This window comes from Lissotriton vulgaris, chromosome 4_1, assembly GCF_964263255.1.
Source record: "Lissotriton vulgaris chromosome 4_1, aLisVul1.2, whole genome shotgun sequence".
NCBI classification, from domain to species: domain Eukaryota; kingdom Metazoa; phylum Chordata; class Amphibia; order Caudata; family Salamandridae; genus Lissotriton; species Lissotriton vulgaris.
Genome location: NC_141691.1, coordinates 1,109,258,635 through 1,109,282,514, shown reverse-complemented (window position 1 = coordinate 1,109,282,514; position 23,880 = coordinate 1,109,258,635). Strand labels below are relative to the sequence as shown.

Below are 23,880 nucleotides of genomic sequence, written 5' to 3'. Positions count from 1 at the left end.
TTAAGCTTTAGCGTGGGGTCTTTGAGATTGTTTATCAGTTTTTTATAGGTAAGGGAGGTGGCGCTTTGGAGCATGAAGTCTGTTAGCAGTCTGTCCTCCAATGGGGAGGAGTCCGGTAATGTGGTGTAGCAGCGCATGCCTAACCTGGACATACCGAAACGTTTCCGTAGGTCCGAGGTTGTATTGTTGTTGCAGGTGTGGGAATGGAATCACTGAGTCGTTGTCCCAGAGGTCCCCTACTGTAGAGATACCTATGGAGTCCCATCGTTCAAACCCCTTACAGCCTCTCAGATTCCCAAACGCCTTCGTGTCCCACAAGGGCGTCATTTTAGTAATTCGGCCTGCCCACCCCAGACGGGCCTGCGCCAAGTGCCACAGCGCCGCCGTGTGTTTGGTTGGACCAATGAGGATTTTTAGCTGTGACTTGTTGTAGAGCACGGACAGCATACAGTCCGTCCCGAGTTGTGACCAATCCGCCCGATAAGCCGGGTCGTCTTTGGGGGCGTGGATCCAGTAGTTTATAATTTTGAGTTGGGCCGCCCAGTAATATAGCTGAATGTTGGGGAGCGCTATACCCCCTTCGTACCAGCTTTTCACCAGCTTGTCGTATGCTATGCGCGCCGGGCCTGTATTCCAGAGGAGGACAGTCACCAGCGCAACAATCTGTTGGAAATAGCGCGGCGGTACTAGGTGCGGAGTGTTTTCCAGGACGTAAAGGAGTCTCGGGAGGGCCATCATCTTGTACAATGCCGCCCTGCCCAGTAACGTCAGAGGGAGGGCCGCCCAGTGTTTAACATCTGCTCGCAGGCGATCTATGGGCGGTTTTAGGTTATTAACAAAGAATTCAGCCTCCCCGCTCGCGATGATAATACCTAAGTATTTGAAAGAAGTCGACGTCGCCAGCAGTGGACAGTTCCCCTGCAGTCTTGGCTCCGGGCCTCTCAACGTGTATATGGTGGATTTCGACCAGTTGAGGGTGTAGCCCGACGCGCGCCCATGTGTGTCACATAGGTCTAGCAGGGCTGGGATGCCGGTTTCCGGCGCGGTCATGTAGATAAGCATGTCGTCTGCATATAGTGAGACTTTGTCCTCCCAACCCCTCTCCCATTTGATGCCCGCGAACAGGGTTGTCGATCTGATCTGGATGGCCAGGGGTTCGAGTACCAAAGCGAAAAGCAGGGGGGACAGGGGGCAGCCCTGTCTAGTCCCCCGACCTAGAGGGAACCTCGGTGACGTGTGGCCATTGGCTACCACCTGTGCGACGGGTTTCGCATAAAGCAACCTTATCCATGTTATGTATTTCGGCCCAAATCCCATGCGCTCCAGCACCACGAAGAGGTATTCCCACTCTACCAGATCGAACGCCATTTTGGCGTCTAAAGAGAGGATCACAGCCGGTTCCGTGAGGAGGTGCGTTCGAGCTAGCACTCCGTGGACTCTTCTAAGATTCATCGCAGTGCTCCGGTGGGGCATAAAGCCCGACTGATCAGGGTGGATTAACGTACTGGGGTGGGGCAGCAAGCGGGCGGCTAAAAGTTTAGCCAGTATCTTGGCCTCTATGTTCAACAATGATATCGGACGGTATGAGGTGCACTCCGTCGGGGGTTTCCCGGGCTTGGGTATTGTTACAATCGTGGCCGTGCGTTGATCCAGTGGCAGCTCTAGCCTGTCTCTGCTCTCTAAATACATGGCTAACAATGGGGCACTGAGGTCCGAGGCCACGGACTTGTACCATTCTACCGGTATCCCATTAGGGCCCAGTGCTTTACCGGACTGTAGCGCTTGGATCGCTAGCTGGATCTCTTCCTCTGTCGGGTCTAGTTCTAGGGTGTCTCTATCCGCTTGCGCTATGCTGGGGATATCAATGTCTGTGAGTGTTGCCGTCGCCAAGTGTCGTGTGACCCTCCGTTCTGGTGTGTATATTTCCTGAAAGTGTCGCGCTAGTTCGCAGACTATTTCTGCTGGGCGTATCAGTGTTCGTCCATCTTCAGTGTCAAGCCTATGAATACCTCTTGCTCCATTCCCTCTCTTATCTAGCCATGCCAGCATACGACCCGCTTTGTCGCCCACATCGTAAATCCTATGTCTAGTGTTTGCGATATACCCCTTCTCTGTCGTTTTGAGATGAGCTAGGTACTGTTGCTGCCGGACCATGAGGGTGTGTGTCGTGGATGGGGAGGGGTTCGTCATATGAGCGTTATTGGCTGTGTCGAGTGCAAGTTCCAGGTCAATGAGTTCCTTACGTGAGTCCCGTTTGTGTCCCGTAATCGCTGCGATGGCCGCCCCCCTGAGGACTGTTTTGTACGCCTCCCATAGGGTGGAAGGCGACTCCACCGTGCCGGTGTTTTCAGCAAAATACTGTGTCGTCACTAGTTTGAGCTTTTTCCGAATCTTGGGGATTTTTAGGAAATTGGGGTAGATTGGGTAGAGCCGAGCATTCCGTGTCCCCCCGGTGGTGAGTGACAGGACAATTGGAGAGTGGTCTGAGATCCCCCTGGGTAGCGTGTCCACTTTGTCTATCGTGTCTAGTCCCACTCCCAGTGCCATGAAGTAGTCTATGCGAGATAGGCTATTGTGTACTGCCGAGTAGTAAGTGTAGTGGGTGGTCTCAGCATGCAACATTCGCCATAGGTCAACCAGGCCCAGGGCTTCCGCGAAGTCCGACAGTGGCGTCGTGCCTCGTGGTCTGGTTCTGGAGGGAAAGATGTCGTGAAGTGGATCCATAACAGCATTGAAGTCCCCCCCTATAATCGTGTTGCTATCGGGGAGATCAAGAAGGAATTTGCCCAGTGCTGGTAGGGCCACAGAGTGTAGGGCTGGGGGAATATATACTGATACCACATTTAGCGCTCTGCCTTCCCACTGCCCATGAACCGCGGCAAAGCGACCCTGGTCATCCGCCACACGGCGGGTCACCATGAAGGGGGAAGACTTTCTCACTAGTATGCCTGTTCCCCTGGATCCAGTAGTGAAGTCTGCGTGTACCGCCATTGTGTAGCCACGTCTATCTAGGGCTTTGCAGGTGGACCCTGTGAGGTGGGTTTCCTGTAAGAGGACCATATCAGGATTCTGGCGTTTTAAGGCCTGGAGGACCAAGCCTCTCTTGATTTTGTCACCCAGGCCCCGGACATTCCATGTCAGTATGCGTAGTGGGGGAACCCCCCTGGTCGTGGAGGTGTCCTCGGCGGGCGTGTGATTAAGTGGCCTGGCCATAAGGCTGACTAGGGAGTTTTGCACACAACGTGTGCTGTGGCGTGATCCATGTGCTGACCTGTGTTATGCTGCATAGGGGATACGCAATTGCTCGGGTGATAGAACCTTGAAGGTGTGGCACGATGACTACAAACAAAAGAAAACATTTCAACATGAAAACTTCAATCCCATCCCCCCTCCCTGCTACCCTGCTCCACGGACAAACTCCCGCCCGCTTCCCCAACTGTGCAGAGTGCTTTAACCCTCCCCTAAACATCTTACTTGCTCGTGGGGTAGGTGAGTCCCCTCTGGGCACTGCCTGTGCCCACCCTACTCAGCCGCGTCCGAGCCACGGCGCCGCGGCCCTCATAGTCTCAAAAACAATATAGTGCAGTGTCACATCGGAGCCCCTTGTCCGGAGTCCAGCGGGTCTCTCTCAAGGTCCGAGTCCAGGCCGTTTCCGCCCCCCTGGCGTGGTGGTTGGGAGGATTGGCTGGGTGATGTCCTGTCTGTGCTGTGTCGTGGTCGGTCTCGCTGTGAGCGATGTCGCTGCCCTGCCGGTCTCCAGCCCTCCAGCCATTCTTGAGCCACCTCCGGCGTGTCAAAAAACCAAGTCTTCCCCTCGGCCACTATCCGCAGTTTTGCCGGGAACATCATGGAGTATGGTAATTCTCTGTCGCGTAGTGCCTTCTTAACCTCCGTGAAGGATTTGCGTCGCCTGGCCACCTCTGCCGTGTAGTCTGGGAAAAACGCCAAGGATGCATTCTGAATCCGCACTGGCGGTGAATTCCTTGCCGCCTGCAATATCGCGTCCCTATCTCTGAAATTAAAGAGCCGCGCCAGTACTGGTCTTGGAGCTGCTCCCGTCTTGGGGGGGCCCCCCGGGACTCTGTGCGCCCTCTCTACCGAAAAGAAGTGGGACAGGCCTTTGGGCTGGAGTTTGTTCTTGATGAGATCTTCTATATAGAGGTCCATGGCCCCTTTCCCTTCCGTCTCCGGAAGCCCCAGGATACGTACGTTATTGCGTCGCGAACGCCCTTCCTGGTCGTCCAGCTTGTCATGTAGGAGCTTGGTAACTTTCTGCATCCTCTCCATGGCCACTTGTAGCTCCGAGGTGTCTTCCACGAGTGACTTTGTGACCACTTCCACTTGCGACACCCTCTCCGCCATCTTGTGAAAGTCCGCTCGCAGAAGGGAGACTTCCGAGGAGATGGCGCCCACTGTAGTTTTCACCTCCGAGAGCGTTCTCATGATGTCTTCCAACGTTATTTTCGGTGTTTTATCTGCGTCTGGAGCCTGCCCTGTGGAGGGTCGTCCCGTGGACTGCTGCTGTCCTTGGTGTCCATAGGCGAACTTGTCCAGCTTAGCTTGCGTGGATCCGCTCCTGAGGCCTTTACCCGCCATGGTGTTGGGGTTAGCGAGGACCAGGGCTAAGTTATAGGTCGTCGCGACCTGCGTGGCTTCGGAAGTTTCGCAGACAGGGATTAGCCAAAGAGTAGTCTGCAGCGGGAGGCGGACAGAGCGACCCCCCTGCCGTTTGAGCAAGTCTTACTGGCTGCTTGCGTGGGATGTGTTGAGCCACTGGTATGATTTGCGTCGGCGTCCCCGATATTCTTCTTCTGGGATGGAGTGGCCCTTGCGACCCCACTCCTATTCTGTCGTGCCGGTCTGCCTCTCGTTACCACCTCGGCTAGTGTAGACGTCGGGCCTGGGTTTCCGCCCCCCGCACACTGGACAGGCCGCCGCGTGGTGGGCCTCTGTTTCTGCTCTGGTGCCACTGGTGCGCCTGGTTGGATGTGGCTTCTGAGGTCCCCCCCTGCACTCCCGCGCTGCTGTCCTGCAACACGGCGTCCCCCTGCTCCCCCGCTGACACGTGGGGTGTGATAGTGTCCTCCGTAGTGCTGTGCAGCCCGCTAGGCTTCCGTGGGGGGGGGGGGGGGGGGAGGGGGGGTCCACAGGACGCCGACTCTGCTCCGTGCGGACAAGGCTGGGGTGCACTAACCACTGTGTTGCCCAGGTCCCGCTAGGTGGGCACCGCAGTCCGCTTGCCACCGAGGGATGTCGCCAAGGTCGCCAGGCTCGATCGAAGTTCACGGCAGGTACCGGGGTGTTGTCACTTCCTTCGGCCGGCCCCACTGCACTTCCGCCGGGGCCCTGATGGTACGCGAGACCGGTGCTTCTCCGCTGGTCGTAGGCCCTCACTCGCCACACGACGTAACTCGGGCTCCGGTGTGCCGATTGTTCTGCAACTTGGACCGGGTACACCGCTTCGGCCCCGGACTCGAACGCCGCCGCTTCAGGCGTGCGTAGTAGCGGATAAGTGAGTCGGATTTACTGGAAGGCTGCAGTGCCCTCGGGAGCTCTCACACTAAGCGGCCGCCATGCTCGGCTGCTAGCCACGCCCCCCTGGAAAGTATATGTTTGATTATCTTATATGCAGTTGCTATAACTTTACTCATTTATGAGTCCATAGTATTTGGTACTAGTGGCACCCAGGGCCTGTAAGTCAAAGTAACCCACCAGTGCTGCAGTACTTATTGTGCCTCCATGGATGTGATAATGTGCAAATATGACAGACAGAGCAGTTTTAAACTGCTGACTCAACTTTGCCATTTATACTAATGGCAAAGCCAAACCTCAGTTTCTAATATATTTGTCAGCCTTACAGTATGCCTATCTAGTCCTAAAGCAGAGTGATGTATATTAAAAAGTAGGACTTTTTTTTTTATCCTGCCCTAACAGTAGAAACCCCAAATTGTTGTTTTTACTGTGGAAAAGCTAGTAGCCCCATTGCGAGTACAGGGTTGCACGCTGACAACACAGCTGTGCCAAATTCTGAAGGGAGCTACTATAGTTGGTACTTCAAGGTATTAAAATAAACATCACCTCAAACCTGACTTTATGCCCAAGTCAAATTTAATGTAACTTTTAAGTAAATGCAATGTTTAGAAATCTGCCACCCCATTGCCCACGTATTCCGTTGGCCATTCACAGATTCTGGACAACCTTCTTCCCTCCTCGGGAAAAGTTTGAACGACTTCCAGGAGCAGGAACAATAGAGGCCTGCTTTTGAAAGAGGTGTCACCTATCTTTGACAGGAAGCCACACTGCGTGTGAGCCCAAAAGGTAAAGTTCAAAACGAAAGCTGCCTTTGAAGCGCAAATGGTGGACACACACGAGAGGTGCTGCTCTTTTGATCGGGTATATGGGTTGGTGTCTGAAAAGAAAGGAAAGACCAGTTGCTGTTTTCTCCATAGGTATATAGGCTTTTGGTAACTACACCTGTAGGTTGGTCTAGCAAACTTCACACCCCTTGAGAAGGTTTCAGAATTCGTGTAAGTGTGCAGAATAGTTCACTTTGGAATACCTAGATGACTCACATTGCAGGTAATCATCATCAGGCGGGAGGGGTCCTAGTAGCCCATTGGCTATTAACCAACACAATCATCAAGGGTACATTCTATGCATTAATTTGGCACCCCTGGCACCCAGACCTCCAATCATGTCTGGGCTGGAGAGAGGGCCGAATGAGGACTGCCCTACTTCTCCCTGGACCTGGCGGGGGAGACTTTGCCAACCGCTGACCTTCAGTTGCTCCTTGGGCTAACTAAGAGAAGACTGTGCCTGTGGTACCTGGCTCGTGGACAAGTCAATCCTAAGCCACAGACAGAAGAGGTGAACTCTAAGTTGGCTGTTACTGCACCAAGACAACAAAAGCTGACAAAGTCAGTCCTGGCCAGTCAGTAGCCACAATCACTTGACCGTCTCTGACCACTAACTTTCAGCTCAGACGACCAAGTCCTGACACTCAAAAGTGGCCCCTGAGTCTGCTGGACCTGGAGAGTCATCAGAGTGCAATTTGATCACCCAAAACAGACACTAGCCTTCACCAAACTGAACTGCTGGTTTTGCTTTGACTGGAGACCAGTAGTCCAGTGGCAAGTGAACTTTTGCTAGACAAAAGGACTTTGAGGGACCTCGATCACTGTGGCCACAGTCGCTCTGCGTGGACCGAGGAATAGCCCAAGGAAGCTCCCTGTTGATCGCACGGCATCCTCAGCATCCTATATCCCTTGCATCAGGAACTCACTGTCAAAGTCTATGGTAGTTCTCCAATAGGGACTGGAATTTGAATTGAGACTACTTTGGTGACAAGGTGACTGCCCTATTACTCCTCACTAGCCCCACTCACCACCCCCTGTTGGAGTTGGTCACCCAGTACGGCCCGGAGTAGCCAAACACAACTCTTTAAAAGTTTTATGAAGTTTCCAAACTTTGCAATTACCAATGCTTTTTGGAATTTTGTGGTAATTTGCGATTTACTTAAAAATCAATCTCTCCGGAACCCTCTGGTAGAAATTGTGTGTTTTGGTGTCTAAACATTTATAAAAATACGGTCTACTTTTATAATTAGTTTTGGATTGTTTTTATGTGACTTCTGTATACCCATTTATTTGCTACTGCTAAATGATTTATTCTTGTTCCTTTGTTAAAGCCTTGCTGCTCAAAGCTACATCTACTCGAGTGAGCTAGAGGTTTTACATATGAGCCTGACTGAATTGACTGAACTGAGTGTATTACACGGTGAGGTCTCATAACCACATCATAAAAAGCACACCATATTTCCTCACACCAAGTATGTAGTGTGTGCTGGCTTGGACGCAAATTGAATACATAAAGCTATTGGCACCAGTGCTGTGATCAGAAGAAGCATCTGGACGAGAACAAATACCTTTTCAGGAGCCAAGTAACAGTCCAAAATGGGTATGCCTTTTGATGGATCCAGGTTGTTTATAGAGAAAGCTGATTTGGCGCAGTAACTTTTTAAAGAAAGTCACTTCAGAACTCAGTCTTTGGAATTTACAGTCTCCAGCCAAGCACTTTCACCAGCTCCGTAGAAAGTTCTGTAGCTGTTCCCCGGGGCTAGCTTATTGACCATGCCAGCCCTCCGAACCTGTGCTGCAGGAGCAGACCCAGCCATTGTTTGGCAGAGGACTTACAGGAATTAGAGACCGTTGGCGCCAGCAATGCTGCAGCTGTTCCTGTGCCTCTTTAGTTTGCCAAGCAAGCACACCATAGCTGGTAGTCAGTAGGAGGCAGGATATGAGATTTCCAAAATGGCTAGAAGTCCATCACATCAGTCAGACAGGTCTTACAAATCATTCAGAGGGGCTGCACTTTTCCTTTTGTTCCCTCTCCACCCATGTTTTACCTAGGATTAAGAGATTGTCAGAGGATCACAATGGAATCCTAATGCAGTAAGTTAACAAGCAGTTACTGCACTTGAAGAGCAGTGATGGGTGCTGCTTGTGCTGCTTTCCCATACCAAAAAGGATGATGAACTAAGGACTCTGCCATTAAATGCCTTTCTGGGTAAAGAAAGATTAAAAATGCTGACACTGCCGAGTTCTTTCTGCTGTGGACTCAGGAGACTAAATGGTGTCCAGAGGCTTGCAGTACATGTATTTTCGTTAACGCAGCCCTGCAGTCCCACAGGCTTTACCTGCAGTTTTCAATTAGTGAAGGACACTTTCAATTGCCAGTGCTTTCCTTATGCCTCACACAGGCCCTTTGGGTGTTCATGAAAGTAATGGCTGTGGTCGTTGACTACCTTTGTAGGTTAGTGATACATGTGTTTCCAGTACCTCAATGAGTGGCTGCTCAAGGAGGACTCGTTGAAGACCGTAACAGATCGTCTCCAGATGATGGGTGAACTCCTTATATCCTTGGATTTTTCCATTCCACCTGAGCCCCAAATAGAGGATTCTCCACTTTGGCTCCATCCTGACTAGGTGTCGTTTAAGGCCTTTCAGCTACTGCATCCGGTCCAAGACAATTAGCATATGATCCTGACGTTTCTGACTCCATCCTGGCTCGCCATGAGGATAGCTCAGAGGCAGCATGAAATCTTGGCCTCATGCATCCTCCTCATCCCACATGACATAAGAGTATATTTTTATAGACAAGTGAATCCAAGGATATGTCAGAGACCATGAGTTTGATTCTTTGTAGAGGAACAGGCGGTCCCTTCTAACAAAATATTGTACAAAAATAAACATAGAAGTCAAATAGTTTCTATGATGAAACTAATCAAATGAAGTAATAACACAATGCAACTAATATTGATAAAAAAGGTCAAATAAAACCGAAACAAATATAGTGTGAAACATACGAGACACCATATGATTTGGTTAACATAACTCAACATTGACAGGGTGACTACATACAAGTAAACAATTAGTGTCACATCTATTAAAGTGATCCAGCGGAAAGCTAGTGACGAACACCTCACAAACAACTGAGAAATTCAATTTGCCAATATACAACAATCCGATTTTCCTGGCTGTTTGGCTGGGGGTCAAGTTTTATAATTCACTTTGATCTTGATTAGTTAGCTCACTAAGAATTCAATTTATACCTGATAAATCTTTATTCAATATCTAACTAATCTTCACAGATCAACACTCTTCCTTTGGTCGATGGACCATTAGTTGAGTAGTTGATGGTGATATGAACAAAATAACTAGCTAAACTTACAGATCCTAATGAAATAAACCACAGACTCTGGGCAAGATCCAATGAGTTTATCTAAATCTCAGTCATAAATGAACGCTCATTAATACAAATTCACAGTGCAAACTCCATAAAATCTTCATGGAAGGAAAAAAATCATTTAACAATGTACATTCAATTCACAGACTCATTCAACAAATCAATGAAGGCATAATAAATCAAATGTTTGCAAAAGGTATGCAAATTTGAGACAGAATAATTATGACCCAAAGGTGATTACAGGAACCCAACTCTCTGGCCAAAAAGGGCTGGTGGTGACCTCCTGATTAAGACTCGGGCGACGAAGGCTATAGGACAGGCTCAGGACAAGGTAATACTTACTTAACTTCTCTATAGACCCGACGCCCGTGACCCATCCCTCACTTACACTCTCTCCCTCCTCGATATTCTTCTGTAATCTTCGATCTATCAAGTGTCTTTCAGAGGTGAATCTTCCCAGTGTGTTCTCTCTTTTCTCAGCAACAGTAGTCCTTGCCTCCCTCTCCCTCTCTCTCTCTCTCTCTCTTGCACTCGTGCTTGCCTCTCCTCGCTTGCATGCATGACATGACAATTCTTAAAAATTAAGTCACTCTAGTTATAGTCTACATTTCTGCATGTCCCACCCTCAAAAGTTACAAATCTTGATGAAATACGTACTCTGATTAGATAGGGACAGCGGAGCTATCATCACCTCATGCTGACATGTTTAAATTTTTAATAACTCTTTTGTCTCTCAAAACCCATCCCCTTTAGCTCATTTAAGATTCTGTCTCATTGCCGTTCCCATGCATTTAATGTTACTATTCAACAGTTCTACAGTCAAGGAGAATTTTCAAACGGCGGGTGTCCTTGGCTCGTGGCAGCCTTTCAGTGACTCGGTCATCAGGTCACATCACTATTACACTGCGCATATCTAGCTCGCATCCATTTTTAACACCATCTTTTTCTTTTGTGTGTCACCTGAGGCCTAAACGTACACTATTAACAAAGGAATCATAAACAAATGTTAATTTCTCAAATAAGTGATTTTCACTGTTCACCACCCACTTCTACTCTATCCCATGTTATTTTCTTCCTTGCTAAGCAAAGCATTAGCAGCGATAGCTCTTTAAATTCAGTAAAGCATATACCAGACATGCAGTACCTCAAGATCCAATGTTAGTAGTTTCTGCGCATGAATGAGAATTATCCCTCTCAAAACAGATTAGTCACATTACTATCTACGTAGTTCTAATTTGCACATGCGCAAAAGCGTATTCCAGTTTAAAGCGGGTTTTAGTTGTGTTGCATTCTATTTTCATTAGTTAAGCATGCATAAAGCTCTCATTCCCTTATGTAAATGTTGTGCGTGCATATTAATTTAATTTTCTTTTTTATTTCTAATAATTAATACTGTTAATGAGGAATTGCTTTGAGCAGGTTTCTTTTTTTTTTTTAATCCTTGCTCCATCAAAGGTACCAATGCTATTGTTATTAAAATTAAGAAGGCATTGCAATAGTCATGGTACTACATGTTGACAACTTTTCGATCATATTTGAAAATCTAGGTATCCTCATCAGGGCTAAGTAATATATGCCTGAGACAAGAAATGGCTGTGGAGGAGAACTGACTACTCAAAATTTGACAATAATAGATCCCGATATGAATGCTAATAGAATGGAGTGCTCGTCATGGCGTGTATAAAATGACACAACCAGTGGCAAATTGTGCCAATTCAGTGTTGAAGGAACCCAGGGCGGAATATTAAACACCAGAAGTCGATCATTGGCTTGATTGCATTGAGCGGCTGATACAGAAGAAAGGAGGACAGTGGACATGCTCCCGGTCACATTGTTACAAAAAAAAGTTGCTCAATGGTAGGTAGGCGTGCTCCGGCTCTACTGCCTGAGCGTAAGGAGAGAGGCAGTGAACTGTGACTCTCTGCTGAAGCGCTCACCGAAGCGACAGCGCCTTGAATCAAATAATGCGTTATAACGGGGCCTACAGTAGAACGTCCGATCTAAGTAAGCCAGACATCAGGCGCACCTCCGCTCAGATCTCGCTGGAGATGACTGTATATCTGCAGAAATCCCAGAACCAGCCTGACATTCAGCAGGCCCCTCTCCCTTCCTGACATACATTTTACGGTTCTGACAGATATGTCACTGCTGCGTTGAGGTGATCTGCTGGGGGGAGTGGAGATCAGTGGTCTCTGATCTCTACTGGAGAGCCATCTCCACATAAATATTCTGGAGCTTTGAGCAACCGTTCTGGCTCTGAAACCCTTCACTGTTAGAAAACAAAGGGGTGACCCAAAGTTAACCTGAAGGACCTGGGTAACTCGTGATACAGACAGCAGTGGTCCGACCGAAAAGAACAGAAAGATTACTGTAACTCATGTTGGGGTAAATTACTCAATATCTTCAAACAATTTATGCACAAACCCCTTCGAATCAATCACCAGATATGGGTTCAAGGCAGGAAAACAGAATAAATCAAAGAAATTTGGACCCACACAAGCATATTATATTCCAAAGATTTTTTTGTTACATTTTTGTAATCACAGTAATCATACTATTTTCATCAAAATATTAACTCTTAGCGCCCAAAAAGATATAGCGATAGAATGGGTGCTCATAGGAGGTGCTTGAGATTTAAATCTAGCCTTAATATTTCTCATGTGGTCGCCATTTGAGCCAATGCACAGCTCCTCATTGCGTATCTTGATGCTCTAAATTGTCTTCCTTATTGCTATGACCTCCGGGCAACTGCTCTATACCACCCTTTGCCAGAACAATTGGTACTTAGGACCTTAAGTGGCCTTTTTAGCAAACAGGGAGTCTTCTTTTCATATGGGCCAACTCACTCTTCTAGTGTTTCTGTTCCACCACATCACTCGGAGGACAAAGAAAGGCTCCTTCGCCTTAACCCTAAAATGGTGCTGAGTTTCTACATTGAGCCAACAAAAATCTATTGTGTGGGAGGCCAACTGTTTGTAGGGGTTTCTCGAGTAACAAATGGAAAGGTGGTGCTGCATATGGCCCTGTAAGCTTGGATAGCCCTCTGCCACAAAATCTGCTCTGCAGTGGCCAAGAAACAACCTCCTTATGACCTGTGGGCCTATTTTACCAGAGCCAAAGTTGCTGCTACAGTACTGGTGTGAGGAGGATCGGTTCTGTACACCTTCCAGGCTGCAACTCGTGCATCGGTGCACATGTTCACGAAGCATTACTGCCTTGACAGTCAGAGCCACTTTGCCCACACAGTTTTACACGACGGTCTGGTCTGAGTACACTTGCCAGACCCATTACCTTTGGTAGCTATTCTTAATGTAAATAATCACCTCACCGCCCTGTGCATTCTGTGAAGAGTATTTTTTATAACTTTATTAATGTTCCTGGTTAGAGATAAGGAGACTGTTTTCAATTATTTGTTTGGAGTGCTCTGTGTCTGAGGAAGTGGAGATAGAAAGATTACAAATATGTCAGAGCTCAAGGGTGGCTCTTATATGTGCCCCCGCTGTGTCACTTCCAGAGGGGTACCGAGTCACCATAGAGATACACAGCACCATCTACTGACACACAGCACCATTATCTGAAAATGTACCTGGATCTAGTCTGATGCCTTAGAGTATTATCAAGTTGAGTAATTTGTTTAAATAAAGTACCCAATAGAAGGAGCTTTACTGAAGGTGTCTTGTTCTTTCAGTTCCCCTGCACCATTCCCACCCACATCTTGTTTATTTTTATTTTTAACTTTCATTGTACAGTGGAGTAGAGGGATCTTGCGAGTTCCCAGCTTCCAGCTTGGTGACGTACTCGTCTGTGGACTGTCATGCTAACCTTTATAGTACTGTGCATATTTGATGGACGATAGAATTGCTTTCACGTAATGGAAAGATGCGTTTTCAGGTAGCCTTTCATGAGTAGTGCAGCATTAGCCAGTGTTTTATTTAATTCTGTGGGTAAATGATGCTGAGTCTGAATTGTATTTCAAAATGTTTTGTTTAAAATAGTTTAAAAAAATGTATAAATAGAATTCCCAGGTAAAATGAGAATGTGACACCTGTTGTTAAAAATGTGTACCAGATAGATGTCTAGTTAGCTTAGAGAACTTGAGTTTGGCTAACTAAATACCACTACGTGCAAGGAAATAAACACAATATGTTTTGTGATATTGTAGATGAACCTGATGAACAAGATGACTCTGAAGAACAAGAGGTCGTTGCAACATCTACCAGTCTGAAAACAGATGCCGAGGTGAGTTTTATTTTTAGGCACCAGTGAAAACGCTTAAAGTATGAATAATAGAAATATATTTTTGTCTTGCTAGAGGATCACAAAATTGAGTGGTATGGTAAAGATAACAAGGGACACCCTCTCATCACTGAAGAAAATGTAACTGAAATGTGAAACAGCCAATGAAGGGTCAGATATTTTGTAGTTGAGTGAATGTTAGATTCAATCTTCCACAATGTACAGTGTACCTGCAAACTACACAGGTTGTTGCTAGATTGTAAATGCCATAGATAAATAAGTATATAATGACACCTCGCAAAACTGGATTCTTTAATATGCGCTTCCTTGATGTGGTGCTTAATTGTAGACTTCATTGATATCCATGAATTTTAATTTGATGTACTCTGAGATTTTTTCCCTTGTGAATATTTCTCAGGGGAAACACCTTTTGCTACAAAGTCTTTGGCATGCATTTCCTTTGTCACACAGGTATTTATGCCTTTACCAGTGTTCGATTTGGATAGTTGTAATGCAAGGTAAAGGTAAATTCTAGGGTATAGGGGTGGGTAGTAGTAAAGGGAGGTAAGGGTCATTTTAGGATATAGGGTTGGGCAGTGGTATAGGGAGATGAGGGTATTATTAGGGTTTAGTGGTTTTCAGTGTTAAAGGGAGGTAAGGGTAAATGTAGGTTTGTACGTAGTGGTTAAGGGAGAAAAGAGTAATTTTAGCAGTTAGGGGTGGTGGTGGTGGTGTTGGCCCTCTCTGCAGAGTCTCCCTCCCTCCCCTATTTTCTGAATTAATTTTTGTTGGTTTTCGGACTCGGTGCACGTTACCACTGCTAACCATTGCTTAAGTGCATGCGCTCTCTCCTTTAAACATGGTAACATTAGCCTAATTCTGATTGTCTAATTTAATTTACTTATAAGTCCCTAGTACAGTTTCAAACTGGCAATCCACCCTGAAAAACTAAACCTTTTGCTAGGCCTATAACGTAATTGTGAATACAAAGGTCACCCCTTAGGTAGGCCCTAAACAGCCCATAGGGCAGGGTGCAGTGTATTTAAAAAGTTGGACATGCACTTTTACGTTTTACATGTCCTAGTAGGGAAAAACTTAGAAATTCATTTTTCACTACTGTGACGCCTACCTCTCACATAAGATAACATTGGGTTATCTAATTACATTTAACAAGTGATCACTTTTGTTTGGGAAGATGTAGAAATGCCATGCTTGGTCTCTAAGGGATTGTACTTTAAGATCCTCTTTAATGATAAAGTAAGATTTTAAGTTACAACTCTGAAAATGCCCAGAAAGTTGGAATGTTCGTGTCCTTATCATTTGGTGCCTGAAGCCTGTGTCCTGGGTTACATGGCTGTGATTATAGTGGCAGTTTGCCTTGGTGTATTTCGCCCAGAGTCTGAGACTAAGGGGCACCGGTGTGTTGGCAGGATGGACAAACCTGTCAAGATGGTAGATGCAGAGCTGTTCCTTGCCGGGGGCGCTAGGTGGCGCACATCCAAGATGGCCGCACACCAGTGAGGCTCGGGAAGCTTGGTGATCCTATCCGCTAATTAGCCTTCCTTCTACTGCCAAATCAACGCTATACCGATGGCTACATGCTTCTTGCAACTTTTAGAGCACCTGTGAGAAAGATCTTGGCTCTCCTAGCCTCGGAGACCATCCGGAACGACCTCCTGAACTCTGCCGCTTAGCGGGAGCAGTACGCCGAAAGACATGAGCAGCTGCCACTGCCACCCTAGTCTCAGGGATTCCACGTGGTTGACAGCCCAGATTTCACCAAGCCCGCTCCCTGCATAATACCGCATGTGAGAAACAGTTCCCTGTCTCTTCCACCTACATTGGGTCTGCCGCTGTACTAAGCAGGGATTCACCACTGCATGTGGAGAGAGGCGTGACTGCCTGCCCGGAAACCGGAGGACTACTAATTACCGGTGAGAGCACGCCATTCCTTCATCTTCTCCCTCTGTCTCGTGCTCCGCCACCGGTGCCGGCTCGAGCGCTCTTTCCGAGGTGGAGGCTGCTTGCTGTGCCTTCCTAGAGCCCCGGTGCGGCTCTTCTGCCCCAGGGGCCACCTAAGACAACCATCCAGACCGCGAGACAGCTGCGGGAGGTGCGCGCGATAAGCTCCGCCCGGCTCCTGCTGCTACTACCACCCTGGGGTTTTTCGCACAGTTGCGGGCCCTGCCTGTGCCGGGTCTGCCACCTCTCTATTCTCGCAGGCACAGACTATTATCCCATTACGCCTTCCTTCATCGGGGAGGTTGATGAGACTGCCGGATTTCTACCACTACATGCTTGAGCGGGTAGGATTGGGCTTGCCATAAACCAGGGAGTTCTTGGCTGGTGAGGTCGTGCCATGACACTCTCCCCTTCAGGCTGCTGCTTCACCAAAAAGCTCCTACCCGAGCAGGCCTGATTTCTAAGCTTGTGAAGACTGCTGCTTGCTGTAAAATACTGAAGGGCCACTTCTGGCTTTGCACCATAGAGGGCGCTGGCATGCTCTGGAACTGTTGTTCCACATACTACAGCGGTGATGGCACCATTTTGACAGAATGAATGGCTGCTGCATTGTGGACTGATCACTGATGGCTTGCTGTACTCTAGTCTTGGCGCGTTCCTCCTTTGACATTTGGCTGCCCTGCCCGCCTGCCTACACATCTGTGAGCCCCACATCGCCACAGCCTTTACCGACGCTGCCGCCTGGGGCTCTGGAGAGGCGGGGTCAGACGCGTTGCCACTTCTTGCCTTACTTACCAGTGGAAGCTGTCTACAAAGAACCAATTCACTCCTGGTCCGCATCCTGAAGGGTCTCTGCTGAATGTGCACTGCTACAGGAGCCAGTACACACCAGAACTATTGCCCACCGTGCTACAGTGATGACAAAGCCATTTTCGACTGAATGAGCGGGTGCTGCATTGAGGTCTGAATGCTGCTACCTTGCTGCTTACCTTCTTTGGCATCTGACGGCTCTGCCCACCTTTCTACACACCAGAGAGCCACATATCGCCACAGCCTCAACCAACACTGCCACCTGGCGTCCTTGGGAGATGAACTCAGACGTGTTATCACCGCCTGCTTCACTTACCTGGGGACGCTGTCCCAAAATAACCTATTTGCTCCTAGTCCGCGTCCTGGTCCCTCTGTCTGGGCAGACACAACTTGTGGATCGCCTACACACCTGTATTGTTGCGGCAGTTGCTCAACCTGCAGAAAGATGGGGATGCGCGACAATCCAGACTTACACTCAAAAATAAAAAGGCCTCCACCAGATCCACCTCTGCAGACTCCAGGTCAAGCAGTGTGGATCAGATCCTGACACCCTCGACATCCTCTGGAGATGACGTCAAGACATTGCTCCTAGCCATTCAGCATAGCCTCTCTGACTTCTCTGGTAAAATGGACACTATGTTCACTCAATGAGATTTCCTGGTTCAGAAAGTCGATCAGCACAACGGACAGTTGAAAGAAGCCGAGCATCGATTCTCAGAGACTGAAGATGCCACCTCTCAGATGCAACAACAGATGTCGCAAGTGGATAAACTACTTAAAATGATTGCGGCCAAGAATGAAGACATCAAAGCGAGAAGCCGCTGGAACAACAGTCGCTTCATAGGCATCCCTGAGAGCACAAATACGAGGCATAACTATGTCGAACGCCTCCTAACTGATACCTTTGGCACTGACTCCTTTTCGCCACACCTGGTGGTGGAACGTGCCCATCACTCCCTTGGCCCTCGACCGCCGCCAGATGAGACTCCTAGGCCCATCATAGCCTGGCTCTTGAATTATCGGGACCGCGATGCAGCATTGTAGGAGGCCCGAGAGCAGAAACCGCTACAATATGATGGCAACATGTTAAGCATATCTCCAGACTTCAGTGCAGGAGGTGCGCCGTGAATTCCTCCCTGTTAAAGAACAACTGCGCAAAGCCAACATAGAATATGCCCTCATGTACCTTTCACGCCTACGGATCTCGAGTCATCGTAAACTTAATTTCTGCACCAATCCACAGCAGGCGGAAAACTTACTGAAGGTCAACCTGAGGCGTTCCCCGAGACGGGAGGGCGTTTCCCGGTCCCCTTCTCCATCCTTTGACTGACCAGCGGCTTCATGGACCTGGACGGCACTGACCCGGGGAATGCCTTCCCACCCTCACAAATTTTGTGCTGGAGAGACTCTCGGTGGGGGCGGAGGACGTCGCCTTGACTTCTACGTTGCTGAGGCCCCTGATCCGCCCCCACGCTGAGACTCCTACTCCACAAGATGGTCCCGGACAGCTAAGTGCCCTGCTGGGCTTTGAATGCTTCTAGCGGCCTCTAATCCGGTATATGTTGTGTTCCTTTTTGCCCTTAGGTAGATTCATACTATGCATCACCAGGCAAGCCCCCTCTCCCCCAACTCCCTTCCCCACCCGTGACTCCATGGCGATTGGGGACTACGAAGCAGATAGAGGAATGGGGAACATGAAGGTTTATGGCCCACTAGCATCCCCCATTATGGGAGATCCCCTGAATTGTTCTGTTTTCCTCGCTTCTTATGGTCATTTATTCATATTACTCCACTGGGCCTCATTGACCCTAATACCGGCACGTTTGGGGTGCTGTTGTGGGTGGGGGTGGTTTGGGAATTCATTGACTGCGCCAATATGTTTATTCAGAAGATGCTATTAGAAGAAAACGTTGTGATGGTACTATTAAGCCTCTTTATTTTGTATCTTATGCAACACCATACACTCACGTCTATAATCAAGATTGCGCAGATGTTTGGGATGTCATTGGGGGTGGGGGTGGTATTGATAATAGCAGCTTGTTTTGATGCTAGCTCACTGTGGGTTTTAGTCTTTGTTTGTTGTGGGGGGAGGGGATGAGAATGTTCTTCATTGTTCTGCTACGCAATTGATAACTACAGCTCGACATGTCAATTCAGCTATTGCTCCGCATACCCAATCGTACATGAGAGGACATGATACTCTTCAATACCGACATCCTTGCCAAATACAATTCCACCCTTTATTATGACAGCACAATCTGATCGCTGATGCATCAAACTGCTCACATGGAATGTCAGGCGTCTCCGGGCCCGCGTAAACTGAGGCAAATATTATCGTATCTAGACAGACACCACATACAAATCCTATGCTCCAAGAAACTCATATAGACCCTCATCGCCCTTCCTGCTTTGGCAGTAGGTGGGCGTCTGCACGCGCATTCTCCTTCTACTCGACCTACTCACGAGGCACATACAGTGAAACGGCCGGTCGCAGCTGCATGCTCTGGGGTGCATTGGGTACACAATCGGTCACGTTCATCTGTAGCTATGGCTCCAACCTAGATGATCCAGACTATTTCACCTCACTCTGGGGACAAGTACTTAAAATCGGCTCCACACACGTTATATGGGGGGCGATTTCAACAGAGCTCTATGTCCTACCTTGGACCGTTCCAACCCCCTTCACCACCACCAATACTCGGGAGGCCCTATCTGGGACAATTGCAGCAAGAACAGGGACTGGTGGATGCATGGCGTTATGCCCATCCCACTGATGGGGAAGGCACATTTTACACAGCAGGACATGCCACGTGGTCTCGGTTAGATTATTGGATTTGCTCACATGGAGTGGCTCCCTGGATTCACTCTGTCAAGCACTTGGCCCGCACATACTCTGATCACGCACCGGTTTACCTAGAAATAATTCCCCCAAACTCAATTGACACCCCACGTTGCTGGAGACTAGTGCCTGAAGCGCTGTTAGATGCCGTTTTTCAAACCGAACTAGAGTAAGAGATTGCAGACTTCTTTGCCAGGAATAAAGGCTCTGTTGATCAGGTGGGCACGATGTGGGAGGCCTTTAAGGTCACTGTCTGAGGAATAGGTATATCCAAAAATGTTGGGGTACTCCGTGACATTAGAAGGAACTTGCTCCGTCTAGAGACTGAGATCAAACAGCTGGAAGCTGACATGTGGTTTGTTAATTCAGGTGCCCAGCGAGCCGCACTTCGCGAAAAGCTCACGGACTATACTGCTACTGGAGACCGTGATGTGAATTTTAGAGGCAAATACTGTGTTGCTCGATGCTATTATGAGGGCGAGAGACCTTGCAGTGCATTGGCAAGCACTATTAAACAACTGCGCTTCTCCAACTACATGTTGAATGTGATTGACAATGTAGGGACACGCCATAGAGATAGCCTCGATATTCTAAACACATTTTTCCTCTTACTATGCGGATCTCTATAGTTCACAACGCACCTTCCCTCTTGACTTTACTCCCTATTTAGAAGAAATAGCTCTTGGGTGGCTAGGCGACTCGCAGCGCAAATTCCTGGCGGCGCCATTTGAAGATGATGAGCTGAGGGAAACAATCATGCAGATGAAGTCGAGGAAAGCGACAAGATCTGATGGCCTTCCCATCGAGTTTCATAAGACCGAAATTGATCAGTTGCTGCCAGTACTGAAAGAGGTATATCCTAGGGCATTTATTCTGCATTTGGCAGAAATTGCCCTAACAAGAAATATCTTTGAATACGCTGGCACCCTATATCCATGGGCAGCGTTTTCGCGCCAAGTTTGGCAGGTTTGTACGTGGATGCCTTTGAGCACTCTGTGATCTATGATGACGCTTACCCATGGAGGTCTCACATGAGACTTTGGCGTCGTTATATCGATTACGTCTTAGTCATATGGAAGGGTGATAAAAACTCAGTGGATCTCTTTTTGGAATGGCTAAATGAGAGCCCGCCCGCATTGGACCGACTTGAGTCTGCGCTGTTCATCCCTATTGACGGATCCCGCCAATGAGCATACAGGGACCTCAAATCAAAAAATAGTGCATTTACCAAAGTGGAAGTGCCAGGACTGAACACCAGACAACGAGTTTGTTCCTTCGTTACAATTTAGGAGAGATAGATAAACTGGATCTACTCCGAAACTAGGAGCAAACTGCCAGAAAGGTTTAATCATAGAAAACCCCCTGGAATTTTCCTATATATTCCCAATAAGCCTTTTGGAGGAAAAATAATTATTTTAAACTTCAAACTGTCGCCCATGAGGGAGGTTCCTTCCCCCTTCTTCTTTCCTTCTTATATTACGAAGGTTTTTCGCATGAAAAATGAACTCTGTGCATATCCATTTAGTCTTGAAAAAGATGGACCTATAAAGATTTCTCCATCGAAACGCGTCAACGCCAATTTTTATGTACACAATCTGTTTGGGGAACATTGGTGTCTGATAAGCACAAGTAGAGTTTGCTCCAGCCCTTGTTCTTAAGTATAAATCCATAACAGATGTGTAGTTTGTTAAGACTAATCTGTCAGGTCTAACGTTTGCTTTTTCACTCTTTGTTTACCTTCATGCGCATTATAGGATGTACTTTTATGAATTGTTTACTAAATCTTTGTAATATTGTGTACCAATGGTTAGTATTTCATTGTGTTTTTAACTTGAGAAGATGCTATATCAGGCTAAATAAATTGTTTTATTATTTTTAATTTAGTAGTGACTTACTTTTCCTTTGCATTTGGTGGCTTAATCTTGGTAGGAACTGATACAGTGAGTGAATGGTGTGAATCAAGTGAACGATTAGTATGTTAAAGTAAAGCCTGCATGAGTATTCTGGTTCCCAAGGGATTTCCTGTTTTTTCACTGTACTAGTGCCCTAATCCCTTTTGGTGCAGAAGTGACCCCTCTTTTCTATCTTTCGTAAATGAGAGAAACCCACTGTTGCATTTCACTTCCACTATCACTACAACAAGCTTCCCCTTCTTGGACATGGTCATCGAACTGAGAGGGGGGTTACTACTACTAAGGCGTATCACAAGCCTACAGATAAAAATGCTCTGTTGGCTTTCAACAGCTTTCACCCGAGGTCGATGCGGGAAAATTTACCGGTGGTACAATTTTTCCGTATAAAACGGAATTGTTCGGAAAGGAGTGACTTTACAGAAGAGGCAGGTCTTCTGTCCAGAAAATTACAAGAAAGGGGTTATCCAACGAGGAAAATTAAACATGCCAAGAAGAGAGCATCTAACATCGATCGTGAAGTGTTACTAACAAAAACTAACAGACCAGAAGTTAATATACCTGTTTTTGTATCAACATTTAATACGGCTTCCTAACAAATCAGACGTATGGTACTCAAAAATTGGAAGATTGTGAACTCTGGCAGCGTGATTGTGGAAAAACCACTCCTCCCATTTAGACGCACCCAACATCTCAAAGATTTATTGATACACACTAGACCCCGGGCACCTTCTACATGTGGTGGGATGGCTGCTATCACGGGCCTACCGCCTGTGAGTGGTCATTTTCACTGCGGCTCATGTAGTGTTTGTCACCTCACTACTGATACTAAGTGTATTGATTTGAGCTTATCAACTCTCTGGGAACAGAGAGTACACACCAATTGTAATTCGCAGGGAGTGATCTATTTAATCACGCGCCCATGTGCCAAACGGTATGTAAGGATGACCAGCAGGAAGGTTAAGACCCGCATAACGGAACATTGCAGCACTATTAGATGTGGCAGGTCTAATACGAAGCTAACAACACATTTTTATGAGGCAGGTCATTCCGCAGAGTATATGAGATGGACGGTCATAGAGAAACCACACTTGGGGGTCCAGGGGGCGGATGACAACAGAGCCCTGTTTCTGAAAGAACAATAATGGTTGTTCTGCCTTAAAAGCCATGTGTGGGGTCTAAATGATGATATACCCTGGCACGCATTGAGTAGATGACCTTCTTAGATCCCTATATACTGTAATTTCACATATACTTGATCATGATCAACTATGCAGGAACTTCCACCATTGATATTGTCTTGTTGGTTGTCTGAGGGTGTAATAATACTATATATACTGTTGATCCAGTTTCTCTTCTTGGGTGGGTCAGTGGCGGACTCCATGCGGAAGGTAAATTGATTACACCCTACTGTCAGAGACTCTGGAAACCTGATTGGGACACACCTATCGATGGATGTTTTCCACTATTTTATCATGCATAGTCTACACTCCACTTTTTGTTGAAAAATTGGGTGGAAGCAAGTGTAGGTTATTGATTTAGAGTGGACACTGTTGCAATTATCTTGATATACACTCTTCTTACACTTCTGCACAATCCGCTTTTCTTTAATACACCGCTACCCATGGGAGATGGATAGGTGGTACATGAGTCTCGGGCTTTGAATATTTTGGTAGTTTAGGACTCAGCTTCAGATCGTATTCTGAGTTAATCACCTCCTTTGCTGAAAAATCTGTCCCTAATAGGTAAGGGGCCGATGGAATCGTGTAATGATTGTGTTTCCCATCAGGACAGGTGTATTTCTTTTAGATTTATGGATCTCTTCTAATTATTCCCCCTGACTGTGTGAAAATTGTGAGGCAAACGGTTAAACTTCTAGGTTGGGGGCATTCATATGAGTCTTTGGTGGCCACGTGGGAACAACTACAATTCCCATATGCCCGAGGGACTGACGAATGCCGTAACGTAGGCACGACAAGACATAGGCGCGCCTACGACGGCAAGCCGGTTGATTGCTAATGGTAACAGGCCTATAATGGAGGGCTGGGTGTCTCCGGAACACCTCCGGAACAGTAAGACTAACATCGGAAAGCACGGAGCTTAAAATAGATGGCAGAGATAATTTAATATCTATCACTCTATGGAGGGTGGGGACCTGGAGGAGTAAGGCAACTCTTAGTTGCTTCGGGGTCCATTACGTGATGTCTCTCGTACTTTAGTATTGGTGGTGGGTACAGAGGGAGAGACTGTTGGGCACCCCGATAGATTCTATAGGGAGTATTGATATGCCATCTAAATTGTGCACCCTACATATTCCCTTTTCGAACACAGGTTGTGTTCTCTGGAGCTCCTCCCGCCTGGCGCCATTTCGAGTTTAAT

The 23,880-nt window shown here is 47.4% G+C and overlaps 1 protein-coding gene across 2 annotated transcripts in view; it reads left to right on the top strand.

The window, feature by feature from the left end:
* The window catches only part of LOC147722941 (uncharacterized), a 796,795-nt gene that overhangs the window by 331,569 nt on the left and 441,346 nt on the right, over window positions 1-23,880 (top strand). For both annotated transcript variants that reach the window (XM_086965340.1, XM_086965341.1), the window contains exon 8: window positions 13,907-13,983. In XM_086965340.1, coding sequence (XP_086821466.1) covers window positions 13,907-13,983 — 77 coding nt within the window. The remainder of the gene's footprint in view (window positions 1-13,906; window positions 13,984-23,880) is intronic.